The following is a 15704-nucleotide window of genomic DNA, read 5'->3' as shown; positions in this document are numbered from 1 at the left end:
ATGTGACTTCTATTTAATCAATTTTTGATTATGATTTATAATACCGTTAAATCTATTTGCTAATATTTTCTCCTCTGAAGAGATGGTAGGCATCAAAACCCTATAACATTAGTTTTATAATATATATATATATATATATATATATATATATATATATATATATATATATATATATATATATATATATATATAATTACTTCATTTACTTACATAAATTTAATATACGGAAGTATAGATTTATGCGTAAACTTTAAGTATTTACTTCAAAAGTGCTCAATACGTAGGTAGAGCTAGTTAGTAATTTATAAAATATATATGGCGATTAAGCTACATTGAATATTCTGCGTTTCATCCACTGTAGGCTTCGTCAGGCTTATGCGCGAATTCTGTGGTTGCTTCTTGTTTTTATATATGTTGAGGATTTCTAGTTAGCCAATCAGCTTTCTAGTATCCACCCAGACAAGAACAACCATACCATGAATAAAAATACTAATAACGAACAGGATAAATGCAATTGTAGACACCGCACACTTTGCCCAGTCCAAAATAAATGTCTAACAAAAAGTGTAGTTTATCAAGCAACAATATTTGCGAAAGAAAACCCGAATAACAAAAAATATTACATAGGCATGACTTCCTTAGATTTCAAAACCGGATACTATGACCACAAAAGTACATTCAAAAATAAAAAAACACCGTATAAAAACAACACTAGCGAATAAATACTGGAAACTCAAAGAAAGTGGACATTCGCCGGTAGTCGAATGGAAAATAATGAGACAAGCTACCACGTGCAGACATTTAGACGACCCATGTAAATTATATCTCCATGAAAAATTTGCTATCCTGTACTTTAAAGAACCTCAAAATCTATTAAACTGTAGACGAGAAATAGCAAACAACTGTGTTCACAAAATAAAACTTACTCTAGGATAGCGATACAAAATAGTTTTAAAACTAACAATAACAATAGAAAACAAAAAAATAAATTAATTAAATAAACATGAATATACATAAACGATCACACATATATGTGTATATATATATATATATATATATATATATATGTATATATATGTGCATGTATGTGTGTACACGTAGGTATATTTATATATATATAAAAAAAAAAAAGGGAAGGAAAAGATCTACCTAAAACCACTAACCTAGTTCAAAAACAGATCCTTTGTTCGATAAAATGCATGCCCATTGGATGATAGGAAAGGGGCACGGTGGATACTAGAAAGCTGATTGGCTAACTAGAAATCCTCAACATATATAAAAACAAGAAGCAACCACAGAATTCGCGCATAAGCCTGACGAATCTTACAGTGGATGAAACGCGGAATATTCAGTGTAGCTTAATCGCCATATATATTTTATAAATTACTATATATATATATATATATATATATATATATATATTATATATAAAGTTTCATAATATATATATATATATATTATATATAAAGTTTCATAATATATATATATATATATATTATATATAAAGTTTCATAATATATATATATATATATTATATATAAAGTTTCATAATATATATATATATATATTATATATAAAGTTTTATAATATATATATATATATTATATATAAAGTTTCATAATATATATATATATTATATATAAAGTTTTATAATATATATTATATATAAAGTTTTATAATATATATATATATTATATATAAAGTTTTATAATATATATATATATATATTATATATAAAGTTTTATAATATATATATATATATTATATATAAAGTTTTATAATATATATATATATATTATATATAAAGTTTTATAATATATATATTATATAAAGTTTTATAATATATATATATATAGTTTTATAATATATATATATAAAAAGTTTTATAATATATATATATATATAAAGTTTTATAATATATATATATATATATATATATATATATATAAAGTTTTATAATATATATATATATATATAAAGTTTTATAATATATATATATATATATATATATAAAGTTTTATAATATATATATATATATATAAAGTTTTATAATATATATAAAGTTTTATAATATATATAAAGTTTTATAATATATATATATATATATAAAGTTTTATAATATATATATATATATATATATATATAAAGTTTTATAATATATATATATATATATATATAAAGTTTTATAATATATATATATATAAAGTTTTATAATATATATATATATATATATAAAGTTTTATAATATATATATATATATATATAAAGTTTTATAATATATATATATAAAGTTTTATAATATATATATATATTATATATATAAAGTTTTATAATATATATATATGGAGTTTTATAATATATATATATATATATATGTATATATATATATATATATATATATATATATAAAGTTTTATAATATATATAATAATATATATAAAGTTTTTTTTTTTAATTTCATTGAATCACTATAATTTGCTTTATTTGCTCTATCATATATATTGAGCAATTCCTATTTAGATGGGATAATACATAGAATATTACGACCACTAATTCGGAAGTATATATATATATATATATATATATATATATATGGAAGTTTTAAAAGCCAAAAACAATGCGGAGAAAGACCGGAATCATGAAAGTAAAGAAAGAAAAACAAACAAACAAAGTAGACGGGTATGTTTGAGTAGTTTTTCTTTTCTTTACTTTCATGATTCCGGCCTTTTTTCGCATTGGTTTTGGCTTTTAAAACTTCCATATATTATTTTACCAACAATGTTTCAAGCAAACTACTACCTACTCTTATATATATATATATATATATATATATATATATATATATATATAATATTACAGGTAAATTTGAAACTATCTTTAAAGTCATGTCACTTTCATTTAACATGTATAGTTCAGTAAATATAAAGTCTTGAAATTTGTTCAAAATTTCTGGAACACGCTGTAAATGCAATAATTCAAGGTAAATTTGGATACATGCTAGGCTACTGTGTATAACTTTTTAGCATTACAAGCGTATGCTGTATTTTCCTGGACATCAGCAATATTACATACCTAATGTGCTTCAACAAATCATATCTTTTGTTATTTGTTGGTCAATTTTTAAAAGAATTACATTGATGGAAAGAGAATAGAATAAGCATTCCAATGATGTTAATTTATTTTTCTTTTATGCGTTCAATGTTTTTATGCTCTAAGTCAAATGAAAAAAACGGTAAAAAAATAACAACAAAATGGGAGAAAGTTTTTTCAATGTTTACATTTTATACGTTAAGTTTGGATACATATGCGCGGGGTTAAATTTGATTGGATATGGTTGAAATTTTACAGGCTACATAAACATAGAAGTCCATCTCTTCTCGTGTTTGATTTTTTCTTTTTTTTTATGACCACAGAAAGCAAAGTTACGATCGAGCAAAGTTGATGAAGAATATTTCAAAATTGATCAGATAAATCGGCATATATCATCCATTTTCATATAGATAATAGTTTCAGAATTATTTTCATGTATAATATGTAAATATTTGATAATTATTAATTGTGCGGAATTTTCTTTAAAATGTTATCTTTTATAGAAATCAAATCTGCTTACAGAAAAACGGTCGCTAAGCGCGTCATGCGCTGAGCTTACTAAAGTATTCTCTTAAAAATAGGAAACTGTCTTACTAGACTAGTCAATTTAAAAAAATTATTTTCAAGTTTTGCAAATTTGATTTCCAAACAATGCTATTGTTTTTAACGCTTTTAATACACATGCACTAAAAGCGTTAAAAAACAACAAAATGTACTAAGTACATGCGTTTAACTTCTTAAGGTAGAATTGTGTTTTTTAGTGGTCAAAAAAAAAACCCAAATATATAACAAATAAAAGGTATTTGTGCACTTATGCTACCATGCTAAAATAATAACGTCATTATTTAGAAACCCATTCTTAACATTGGGAAGGAAGGGTGTTTTTGTTAACTATTCTGTACTTTCACCTAACAATTAAATAAAAAAGATATTGTGAAACTTGAATTTATTTTTAATTCATTGTCAAGACCATTTTTTCGAATCTGTAAAACAAACCCGTTTTTTTTAACTGAAGATATCTAAATAATAATAATAATAATAATAATAATAATAATAATAATAATAAGGCAGTTCGATAAAGAATGCCATTGTGGTGCATTTTGTCAATTTTGACCTTGTTTCCACCTTAACATTTTTCTTTAAAATGACTACCTTTAAAGGTTTTTAGGTATGCTGAAAACGAATATCGCATTTAAACTGTGAAAGTTACATCGAGAATTCATGTATAGTACGATTTATGGTTACATCTCAAAAAATAGTGGTATATTTGAGGCCAGATAGAGAGGATTTACAAAATTGAAAATTGGACTGGTCCTAAAATGCATAAGTTCTGGTTGACTATGGGAATTTCCATCTTTTACAGAAATCAAAAATCTATATGAAAAATTTTCTTTGATTTATTTCTGAGATTGATTGATATCTACTCAATTTTTTTTCTTTGAGGGAAGTAGTAAATACCGGCCATGAATGCTCTTTAGGCATTCAATGGCTACACCCAAGATTAAACTCTGCTTTGGTGAGGAGGCAGGAAAATGCCTATTCTCAATAAAGCTATATTTAAATACTACTATAATACTTAGTTTTGTTCATGAATAGACACCCCCACTATAATACCATGCGCCAGTTTAAAAAAAAATTGAAATTTGTACATCTGAATTTATAATTCGTGGCTTATGGTAAAGAGATACATCAAATTTGACTGCATAATCAGAAAGAGCACACAATTTTAGATAAGACTGCCAAGTTTCATGAGAATAGCTTGAAAAATAAATAAATGGTGGCGAAATTACCAAATTTCTTGAAATGTTGAGGTCCGTAATTTAGTTCATTTTTTCTAAAGAAAAATGTCCATGGAAAAGCCTAAATTTTGGCACTTAAAATTCTCATAACTTTTGAACTACTGATGGTATTTGCATAATTCAAACGGTTTTAATCATCTTTTACATAGCTCTTTTCATGCAAGTTGATAAAATAACAATTATCTAAAAAGAAAAAAATCAACTTGTAATGCTAAATTTCTACCACCAGTATTGAAGTACAGTTGTTTTATTTTATTTTTTATTTATTTTTTTTTTTTTGCCAAATAAATTGAATTGAATTGTAACCTATTTAAAAATATAAATTGATTTTAATTTTAATTATTTTATTTATTTATTTTTTTTTTTGTCTATTTTCAGCTTTTTGTTCAAACATGATTGATAAAAATGTTCTCCGTTGGTCGGATTTCAGTTTTGTTGTGGTCGATGAAGTGCATCATTGTAGCAAGAATCATCCTTTTAAAAAAATATTTTCTAGACATCACATGACACTTGAAGAAGACAAACGTCCGAAAGTGCTTGGGCTCACAGCTTCCCCTGCTGGACAGGAAACCATAGAAGATACCATAATTATGCTGCACAGGCTTTCAAAAAATTTGGGTAATGCAAGAATTGCAATTGTTGAGGATGCCGTGTCTGAGTTAAATAAATACAAGTCCAATGCGAGACTTGAAATTGAGATGTTGTCGCCAAGCAACGAAGAAATGAGTTTTAATTTCCACTTGCAGAAATACCTCATGCATTGTCTTGTCCGTCTGGCAGAGTCATCCAACATCAGTAAATATATTGATTTTATAACACTTGATGAGAACTTTGTGCTAAGCAGTGATAAATTAGATGAACTTCAAAATGTTTTATGTATCATTGATATTACCAAGGACAAAATTACAAACACAAGTTTGTTGCTACATGTTACGAGGATTGCTACTGTGCTAGCAGTGTCATTCGAGATGGGAATCCCACTTGCCTTGGAAGAACTGAAACCTCTTATAAACAACAGCAGAGATCAAAGCAGTTTCTCAAAAGCTATGGAACTTGGCCTGCCTTGTGACCGCGTCAAGGAAATGTCTATGAAATACATGAATACCATGGACAATGCATTATGGGAAAAAGAGGAAATAATGTCAACGGTTATATTCCTGATCCACAAGATCACCACACTTTTGGAGAATGAAAAAAATGTCAAAATGACAACAGTTTTGGTTCTGGTAAAACAACGAGCTACAGCTATTGGACTCGGACAGATACTAAAGAAATCCAGCGCAATGCAACAGCACAATCTCAGCACCATATCTCTTGTTGGTCATGGAGCAGGTTCAAGCACGGGTATGAATGTCAGTGACCAGAAAAGAATTCTTAAAGAAATCAAAGATAATCTACACCAGGTGATTGTAGCAACTTCAGTCGCAGAAGAAGGGATTGACCTACCTGAGTGTTCCCTGGTGATTACAATGAAGCCGCCTACGTCTATCACTACTTTGGTCCAAATGAGAGGACGTGCACGCAAGAAGGATAGCCTCTTCTTGACAATATGTAGCAACGAGAATGAGAAAGCGAAAATTGAAAAAATATTGAAACAAGAGATCATCATGGAAAAAGCAACACGCAGTTTGGTTAATTATTACAAAGAACATTAATTAGCTTTTATTTTAATAATTAATGCAAGAAAAATTTATTTATTTCTAAAAATTTTATTAATTTTCGTGAGAAAAATTAATTCGAGGTGCATAAAGGTTTACTTTGCAAGATCTCCAGCTATGATATAGTTGGAAATGTCTTCTCAATTATTAAATCATTTCTCTCTGATAGGTTCATAAGAGTAGTGGTGGAAAGAAATCAGAAGCTCACAGTATTAATGCTGGGGTCCCTCAGGGGTCCATACTGGGCTCAACTCTCTTCCTGATCTACATTAATGATCCTCCAAATCACATCCTTATATCATTCGTAGACATTTATGCTGATAACACTACTATCTATAGTAGCACATCTAAGACCGTAAACGATCAAATTCTCTCCAATTCTCTTTCCTCTGATCTTGAGCATGTGATACAATGGGGAAAGAAGTGGCTGGTTACTTTTAATGCATCTAAAACCAGACTTTTATCTTTACATCATAAAAGCTCTGATCCCCATCTGGCATCAATTGAAATGAATGGCTCTCATCTTAGGGAGGCCTCATGTTTTGACAAGCTTCTGGGCTTGACCTTTACTCCTGATCTGAAATGGAACACATACATCAAATCTGTTGCCAAAGCCACTGGAAAAATGGTGGGATCCTTCTATCGGTCCAGTATATATCTCACTGCTGATGCAATTCTCTATCTATATAAGAGCTAGGTATGTCCAAGGATGGAGTACTGTTGCCACATCTGGACAGGAGCTGCTAGAAAGGACTTATCCTGCCTTGATAGAGTTCAAAATAAACTTTGTGGCCTCGTAGAAAATGTCCTATTCTCTTCCCTGCAACCTCTTTCTTACAGAAGAGATTTTGCGAGTTTGTCTTTGCTTTATCGTTATTTTCATGGTAAGTGCTTAACTGAACTTCAATCTATGGTCCCCCCTCGCCAAACTTTCCCAAGAAAAACTCATCTAGCTGAAAACACTATCAATAATTCCCCCCACTCTTTATCTGTGCCTAAACCTAAACGCAGATTCCATGAACAAAACTTCTTTCTTAGAACTGCACGCCTGTGGAACTGTCTTCCGTTTTCCTGCTTTCCAGCTGACTACAATATGGTTGTCTTCAAGTCCAACGTAAACAAGTTTTTGATGAGCCGTTCCACTTAAGTTAACAAATTTACCGAATATCCATTACTATCGATTACTATATTGTCCAATTGTCTACTGTAAACACTTATCCTCGGGTGGCCTCTGGGTCTTGATAAGTGGTGATGCCTATGTAAAAAAAAAAGTTCCCAGTTCAACCTAACTAAAAACAAAAACCAACAAAAATACAGAAAAAAATCTCTATGATGTACATACCTGTCACAAAATGGAGATGTCATATATAGACAGATCAAGTAGTTTTTTTATAAACAAAATCATTTTAAAACGATTTTAAGCAATTGATGTGAAGTTGTTAGCATTACAATTCAGATCTCGCAAGTTTGCATTATTGTGGAGTTATTTACCCTTGTTTTTTAAGATGGCTGCACGAAATAGTTCCTTTTTGCTTACTCATAAAATTTGAGGGTTTTTTTTTTAAGTTAAAAATAGAAATACTTGACCAAGTTATGTGATTTTTGAAATATGACATCCTCTTTCCATGACGAGTGCATACATCATAAAGATTTTTTTGTATGTTTTTTTTTTTTTTTTAATTAGGTTGACTTCTGGACAAGAACCTAATTTTATTTTATTAATTACTAAAAGTTGAAATTCTTAATTCTATTATTACAAGAAAAAAATTATTCTATTTTATGCTATTAATTTGAATGAAGGTAGAAATTTGGTTGTATTTCATTAATTTTATTAATTATTACAAATAGGAGTTGCTTTTTATTTTTTTCTACAAAAATTAATTATACTTTAATTTGTTTGTTATAGTCAGCTAACATACTTCCTAACTTCCTTCACTTTTATTGTTCTTCAGTATTTCTATTGTGAAGCGATTTATTGAAATAAAATATAAGAAAAGGACATAATTAAAAAGTATGCAATAAAAATTAACAAAATTATATGGATAACAATAATACAGTTAGTCTTTATTTACACTCTTAATAACAAAATTAAAAAAATAAAAGTTTTTATTTTATTTTAAATTTTATAAGTAATGTATGTTTATGAAATTCTAAAAATATAAAAGTATTGTTTTTTTTTTTTTTTTTTAATTTTAAAAATAAAAGTTTTTTTATTTGAATTTATATGATAAATATATGTTAATGAAAGTATAAAAATAAAATTATTGAAATCAAAATAACAAATTAAATTGTTGAAATCAAAATAACAAAATTTCAAACTTCATAAAAAAAAACGTATCCAATATTCCTAAAATAGTTGAAAAAGATTTTAAAAAGTATTTTCAATAATTCTTTTTTAAGTAAAGAGTGCAAATATTGTTTTCAATAATTCTTTAAAAAAAAAAAAAACTAATTTTACTAATTCTTAATTAAAATAAGACCGAAAATAAATTTTTCAATGATTATTAAATAAAAAAGAACGATCAGAAAAACGTAATAAAAAAAAGAGTACATACATAGGAGTGGGGGGGGGGATATAGGCGTGAGAGAAAAAAAGAAACTGATTTACCTTGACACCACTTCTGGTAGCACTATGCTGTACGTTAGCTGACTATAACCCATTTTTCTACTTATAACAAGAATTTTACTGAGTTTTCATGTTAACTTAATTTGCATATATCTTCTTGCATTGTTATGCATCTTAAGATGTGAACGTTTGTTTGCTTTGAATAATTGAATTGAGATTTTACTTATCAACTTGCTTGCACCAATCTCTCTATCATTGTAGGTTTTTGTATCCTTATTTTTAGATTTTTGTTTCAACAATTAATTTATTTACGTAAACAAAATACTTAAAAAAAATTCTTTTTGAAACGGAAATTAAGAATACATTTTTATTGGCTATTTAAAGGAAACTAACATTTTGGAAGAAACAATGAAGATAACGCTAAAAATGTAATTTCTTTGGCTATGTAGGTACATACAGAAATGGTGGTAGCTTATCTGGACAATCGTTATAAAAAGTGGTTTATCATAAATTTTTTTATGTTTCTGATAATTTTTTTATTTTGTTTGAAAGATAAAAGCCTAAAGAAAAGCCTAAGAAAAAGAAAAATGCTTATGCATAGGAAAAATATTATGGCGGCTGAAAAGAAAACCCCTAATAATTCAGCTAAATTTGAAATTTGAATAAATTAATTAGAAAAATCCCTTGAAAGATAAATATTAATTTTCTGGAACTATTTAAAAGATAATTAATAAATTCATTCTTAAGATACTGAATTAAAGAAATGTACCTACTTTTTAGTACAAATTGCATAATTATCCAAAAAAGTAAGTTCAGTAAAAAAAGAAGAAAATGTAGGTCTTCAATTAATAAATAAACAAACAAATTATCGATATGTAGAAATTGTATGGGAGACAAGAAATGCTATAATGCTTCAAAATAATGAAAAACAACCCTAAAAATGCAATTTCATTGGTTATGGAGATTTATGATTTTGGGGAAATGATTTTTTTTGTAAAATATCAAGACGTTCTTGTATCATGTTCATTCTTTACTCTTTTATTATCTTTATCATTCACAAGATTTCGACTGTATTTTGTTATTTCATTCGTACCAAAACTAATAGTAAATGAAATCAATAGCTCAGTTTCTCAAGGAACAACCATAGGTTTTGGATAGTTATAACCCCCCCCCCCAAGATCCCAGTATTCTTTACACTTTTCCATTGGAAGTCTGGTTAGTGCTCTCTCTTCTTGGTCTTTCCATCCTCTTTTAACCTTCATGACTATTTTGTGTGGTATTAGCTGAGGTTGGTGCCATGATGTTGTGTGTGTGTGTGTGTGTGTGTGTGTGTGTGTGTGTGTGTGTGTGTGTGTGTGTGTGTTCGAGGTGATGGTAGCGGGCAGTATATTTCAGTTCGTTTGGGTTCATGTGGGAGTGTTCTTTTTATGTCTTTGCTTTTATTTATCTTGCAACTTTTGTGCAGCTCATTAACTGCATTTGTTTCCATATACAAGCACATTTTTCATAAGATTTTAGCTGTTTTCATCATTGCTGGCCGTTGTATAATCTCAGTTTTTGCTTTGTTTCCAATTTCTCCCAGCCTTTTGTTTTTCTAGGTTTTTCGGGATTATTCCTAGTGCTCATACAGTTATTGGTATTATCTTGACTTTCTTCATGTTCAATATTCCTTTCAGTTCTCTGCCAAGTTCTGTGTATTGTATAGAACCCTCGCCTTAAGATGCGTTTTTTTCAGGTTATGATACAATGTTTTTCCTGCCCCTGGTTACGGTATTTGCCCTGCTTTACAGTGTCATTTATAATGATATTTGATTATATACATGTGTATTATATACTGCACTGTATTTTCTTACTCATTTTTAATGCCATATCCCGGTGTTCTACTGTATTTGCTTTGTTTTTCTGTAGCCTTGATAATCCTTGTAATCTGCTGGAATGATAAAATCTATAATTTGGCAATTTTTCTTCCTTGTTACCTATTATGTTTGTAGTAATAATAGTGGTAGTAGTAGCAGTTGTAGCAGTAACAGTAGTAGTAATTCTGAAGTCTTTTTTTCATAGGAGTTGATTAACCAATCTTGTGAATCTTTACTGTTTTTATATAATAGTGCTCAATAACAAGTAGAGTTATAGATTTAGTGTACATTTTTATTCATACAAACATTTTTTGCTACATATCTACAAACATGTTTCAGCTACAGCCTTATTTAGACTAAGCTTCTTCGGGCCAATTGATCCATATGAAAATGAAAAGGAGAATGATAACTATCTGAAGTTGCAACGGACAGATGATTTAAATTATTTTTTTAATTATTTAAAATTTAACGATTGACTCTTTGTTTTATTGAATTCTTTTTCTTTATTTATTATTTATATTTTTTATAATAGTAATAAAAATAATCATTATTATATAATCTTGAAGATTTCTTACACAGGGCATCATCAGAGATTGCTCACTGACAACAACTAGTTGTGTTTTCTGGAGTCCAAGTGACAACAAGGCTCCAGAGATTTCCAGTACTCTCTACCTCTTTTGATAAATCTTGCAAATAAATTTGCATCATTACAGCAGCCGCTTGGCATTGATTTCTCACTGGCAATAACCTTTGGTCATCACTGGAATTTGGGTGGCAATAAGTCTCCTCAAGATATCAGTCCTCTTTGCACTTATCCAGTAGAGGTCTAGTTAGTACTTTCTCTCCTAAGTCTTTCCATCCTCCTTGATCCTTCAACTATTTGGTGTGGTGCCAATCAATGCCAACACTACATTTTTTTTTTAGGGTAGGGGGTGGTGGTGGTGGTATTATTATTATTATTATTATTATTATTATTATAATAATTATTATTATTAATAATAATAATATCGGATTTGTGGAAAGTTTTCTGAATCAGTTGCACACCTTGCAACAGTGTGTAGCAGATTGGCTCAGAGGGAGTACTGCAGAAGGCATAATTGCATAAGGCTTCGGATTTACGGGTAGGAAGTTTAGGATAAAGTATGCTGGAAAGTGGTTTAAGGAAGTACCTGAAGATGTAAGACCTAGTGAGGATGACAAAAGTTTCATGACAGCCAAGCAATTGGAACATAATCGTCCAGATTTGGTAGTCATTGACAAGGTCTTAAAGAAGTGGCAAATCATAGTCTTTTCAGTGCCATGGGACAAGAATATGATTGAGAAAGAGAATGAAAAGTTGGCCTTGAAGGTAAAGCACTGCATGAGTTAAAACCAAAGTAGTCCTTGTGGTAGTACGTGAGCTGAAAGGATTTTTGAAAAAAACTAGGAATTGGTGATGGTTGCACAGTCTACAGTTCCCCACGATTGTTAGGACCACCAATAAAAAACACTTGATCTTTGAAGATCCTTGTTTGAAGCCAGGAGTGAGGAAGAGTCCGCTGATACTGAATCCCATCTCTTTTCAAGAAGTCTTTATCAGACGAAATCAGAATCATTATTTTATTTTATTTATTTATTTTTTCCTTAAACCTCTTAGAGGCAGGTAATAGATTACAACTGGGTTTTTTTGATGTTGTTGTTGTTTTTTGATTTTGTTTTTTTTGCATTTAGACAAAGTGGGATGAAAATGGTGAATTTATTTGTTCGGAGCAAAATAGATTTTGGTTTTTGAAGATTCGTTTTTTAGCAACCTAAGACGAACCAAAGAAGCATTCACCCTGAATGGGTTGAATTGGCTCCCTCCAAAGGAAAAAGTCTCAAGGGAATATCAAACTGACAAACGGTCCCCACTTTGCTCATATATCCTTGTCAGGGGAAATGACGATATTAGGTTTTTGCAGTTTTTGCAGGCAGGTACTGACATCCTCTGACATACAGCGCTTAATATTCCCAAATGGTCACCCATCTGGTACTAATCGGGTTCAACATTGCTTAATTTTGGTGATCTAATGAGAACTGGTGTGTCAACATTATTATTCTGTATATATTTATTTTTTGAGGAAGATTAGCCTAAATAATACTGTAGCTGAAACATGTGTAAAAATGTAGCCAAAATATTTGTATGAATGAAAATTTTGTGTGTGTGTGTGTGTGTGTGTGTGTGTGTGTGTGTGAATATTTTTTTAAAGCATAAATATCAGACAAAATGTGAAGGTATCTATAAATATAAAAGCGAAAATGTATGTATGTATGTGTGTTCGCTTTTTCTGTGTGTCTACAAAAGGCTTTTTTTCAGAGAAGTGGTCGCTCGCTTCACAACTTTTTAAAACTTTTTATATCACATTCAAATCGTTATATCTCACAGTTAACAATGAAGCTCGCCTGTCTATTTAATTTGCTCGATTTCGGGAAGATAAATATTCAACATTTGTCGCTCGCCGCATGTGGGTTAGTCTTTTTCCTATAACATCTTGAGGGAAAAAAAAAGCGTTCAGCAGTAAATGAAATCCCGCAGTCAAACTTGACCTCATTAACTCATTAAAACGGACACCTGCTAAATTCAAGTAATTAAATAAATTCAAATGTGTTTCCCTTAGCATGTCGCGGTGGGGCAATGGTTAACGTTGCACGTTTTTTTTTTCACACTTTAATTTACAACTTTGCCTCAAGGGTTCGGGTTCGATCCTCATACTTACTTTTTTTTAAACCCCCCCCCCGGAGTTTCCACACACACCTCCAAACACCCGGGCAACGCCAGGTACCCCTCGCTAGTATGTAATAATAAAGAAATAAACTGGAAACTATATAGAATAAGAAATAATTTAACACACAGTCATGCTTTTATAGATTTGATATTTTGTTTCGAATCCATAGAAACATGACTATGCATTAAATTATTGGTACTTTTGCTGAATAGGGATTGTGTTATCATTGGCATATACCAGGCAGGTAACCTAAAACGCTGGAAGGTGTGGAAATGCTAAGCCAATGAAATCGGAGCAGTCAACAATTAACAAATGATATCTTGTGTTTATTAAATTTTTTATGATATCTTTTGTTTTATGAAATTGTTAGGTGAAAGTATTGAATAGTTAAAAAGTGCCCCTAACCCCCACCTCATCCATGTTAAGAATGACTTTATAAAATAATAATGTTATTTCTTCAGCACGATCCATAAAACTGGACTAGTACTATTGCATAAGTTACTAACATCACCAGAAAATATCGGATGTATTGCTGACACACACAAATTCAGGATCTGGGTAAAGCCATATTTTAAATCCGATTACTGGCGTGATTGAATTAAAACAAAGGAAAATTGATATTCCGATTGAAGAGTTGGGGGTCAAGCAAAATGATCTAAAAACAAAAACAATGGGGCAACATACATTTTAACATGTCAACCAAAGGCAATGAGCAATCCAAAGTGAACATTGAAGTCCGATGGATGGAATGTAAATATAAGAGATAGGTAAACAGAAATCACAGTTAGAGAGATTTGAGCGACTCAAGTAGTGAATGACATGTCTACTGTCGACACCACCAAACCCACATACTGACTGATCTCTCTCTTGCCTTCAGTTGATAATTGTAAATAAAACTTGTTAACTTAAAAAGTCCATCTGTTTTTGATCTAAAAAAACAATACTGAATAAATAAAAGTGTGTATATGATTTTGCACGCATTTGACAAAAGTGCAACCAATAAATTATCTAGACCCGACTTTATAACAGTATCTCTTTTTCGTTGAAATTACTATACAATGACTGTTTTTAATTTTTTTTTTTTTTACCTTGATTTGCAACGATTTTAAATGTAGGCCATCGTTTTCAGTACAAAAAAAAACCCCAAAGTTTTCGTATGGCACTTTTTTGAAAATTGATCAGTGTATTCATGAAACAAAAAAAAAAACTCCCAAAACACAGAATTTTTGTTCAACACCTTCCGGCGATTTATGTAACCTGCCCAGAATATGCCGATGATAACGCGGTCCCTATTTTGCATAAGTACCAAATTATTTCTTGTTTTTTTTTTTTTTTTACTTATTTACTTCCCTGACAAATCTTTGTCTCAATTGAGAGTTCTTGATAAGATGCACAAACGTATTTGCAATTTAATTGGCCCCACCCTTTTTATTCACAGACGTGATGTTGCTAGTCTTTTTGCTATTATACCATGTGTTTTTCAAGTCTCTATTCTCTGCTTCCTTTATTGGGGCTTGTTTGAACTGTTTATTTTTTGATACCTCGTTGTGATACAGTTTTTATTTCAGTACCTTCTTTCCCAGAACAGCAGACTTGTGGAAGTCTCTTCCTGCTGTTTTCCTACTACTTATAACCTTGATCTTTTCAAGGCATCATACGTCTTTCTGATAATCATATTTCGTTTTTTCTTAGCTACTTACATCAAGTGGTTTCACGCCTTGTCTGGAGCAATTTTTATATAAAAACACTTTAACTGTATTAATTTTCATTGGCAAGAAAATTAATAAAACCATCTAGTGGAATTTTGGATCACAAACCATCTCCTATATATATAATGCTATAGCCTTTCTTTTTTTTTTCTTCTTTTCATTACAATTGATTAAACATCAAATTTTCAAATTGTTAAAAACAGAACTTCTAAAAAATACATTTTTATAATTTTTAATGCGTTGGTTTCTGTTCACTATGTTATTTTATTGTCAATCAATCAC

General features: G+C 29.6%; 1 protein-coding gene across 1 annotated transcript in view; it reads left to right on the top strand.

Annotated features, from left to right (window-relative positions):
• LOC145255300 (uncharacterized) overlaps window positions 1-7865 on the top strand; it is a 65726-nt gene extending 57861 nt beyond the window's left edge. The window contains exon 4 of the mRNA XM_080113942.1: window positions 5268-7865. Within this exon, the coding sequence (XP_079970068.1) occupies window positions 5268-6544 (1277 nt within the window). The 3' untranslated portion in view covers window positions 6545-7865. The remainder of the gene's footprint in view (window positions 1-5267) is intronic.
• The last annotated feature ends 7839 nt before the right edge of the window (window positions 7866-15704 follow it).

This window comes from Euprymna scolopes, chromosome 3 (assembly GCF_053919585.1).
Source record: "Euprymna scolopes isolate OS-2025 chromosome 3, ASM5391958v1, whole genome shotgun sequence".
In the NCBI taxonomy this organism is placed as follows: Eukaryota; Metazoa; Mollusca; class Cephalopoda; order Sepiida; family Sepiolidae; genus Euprymna; species Euprymna scolopes.
The sequence above is the reverse complement of the archived record's forward strand: the minus strand, read 5'-3'. Positions and strand labels throughout refer to the sequence as shown.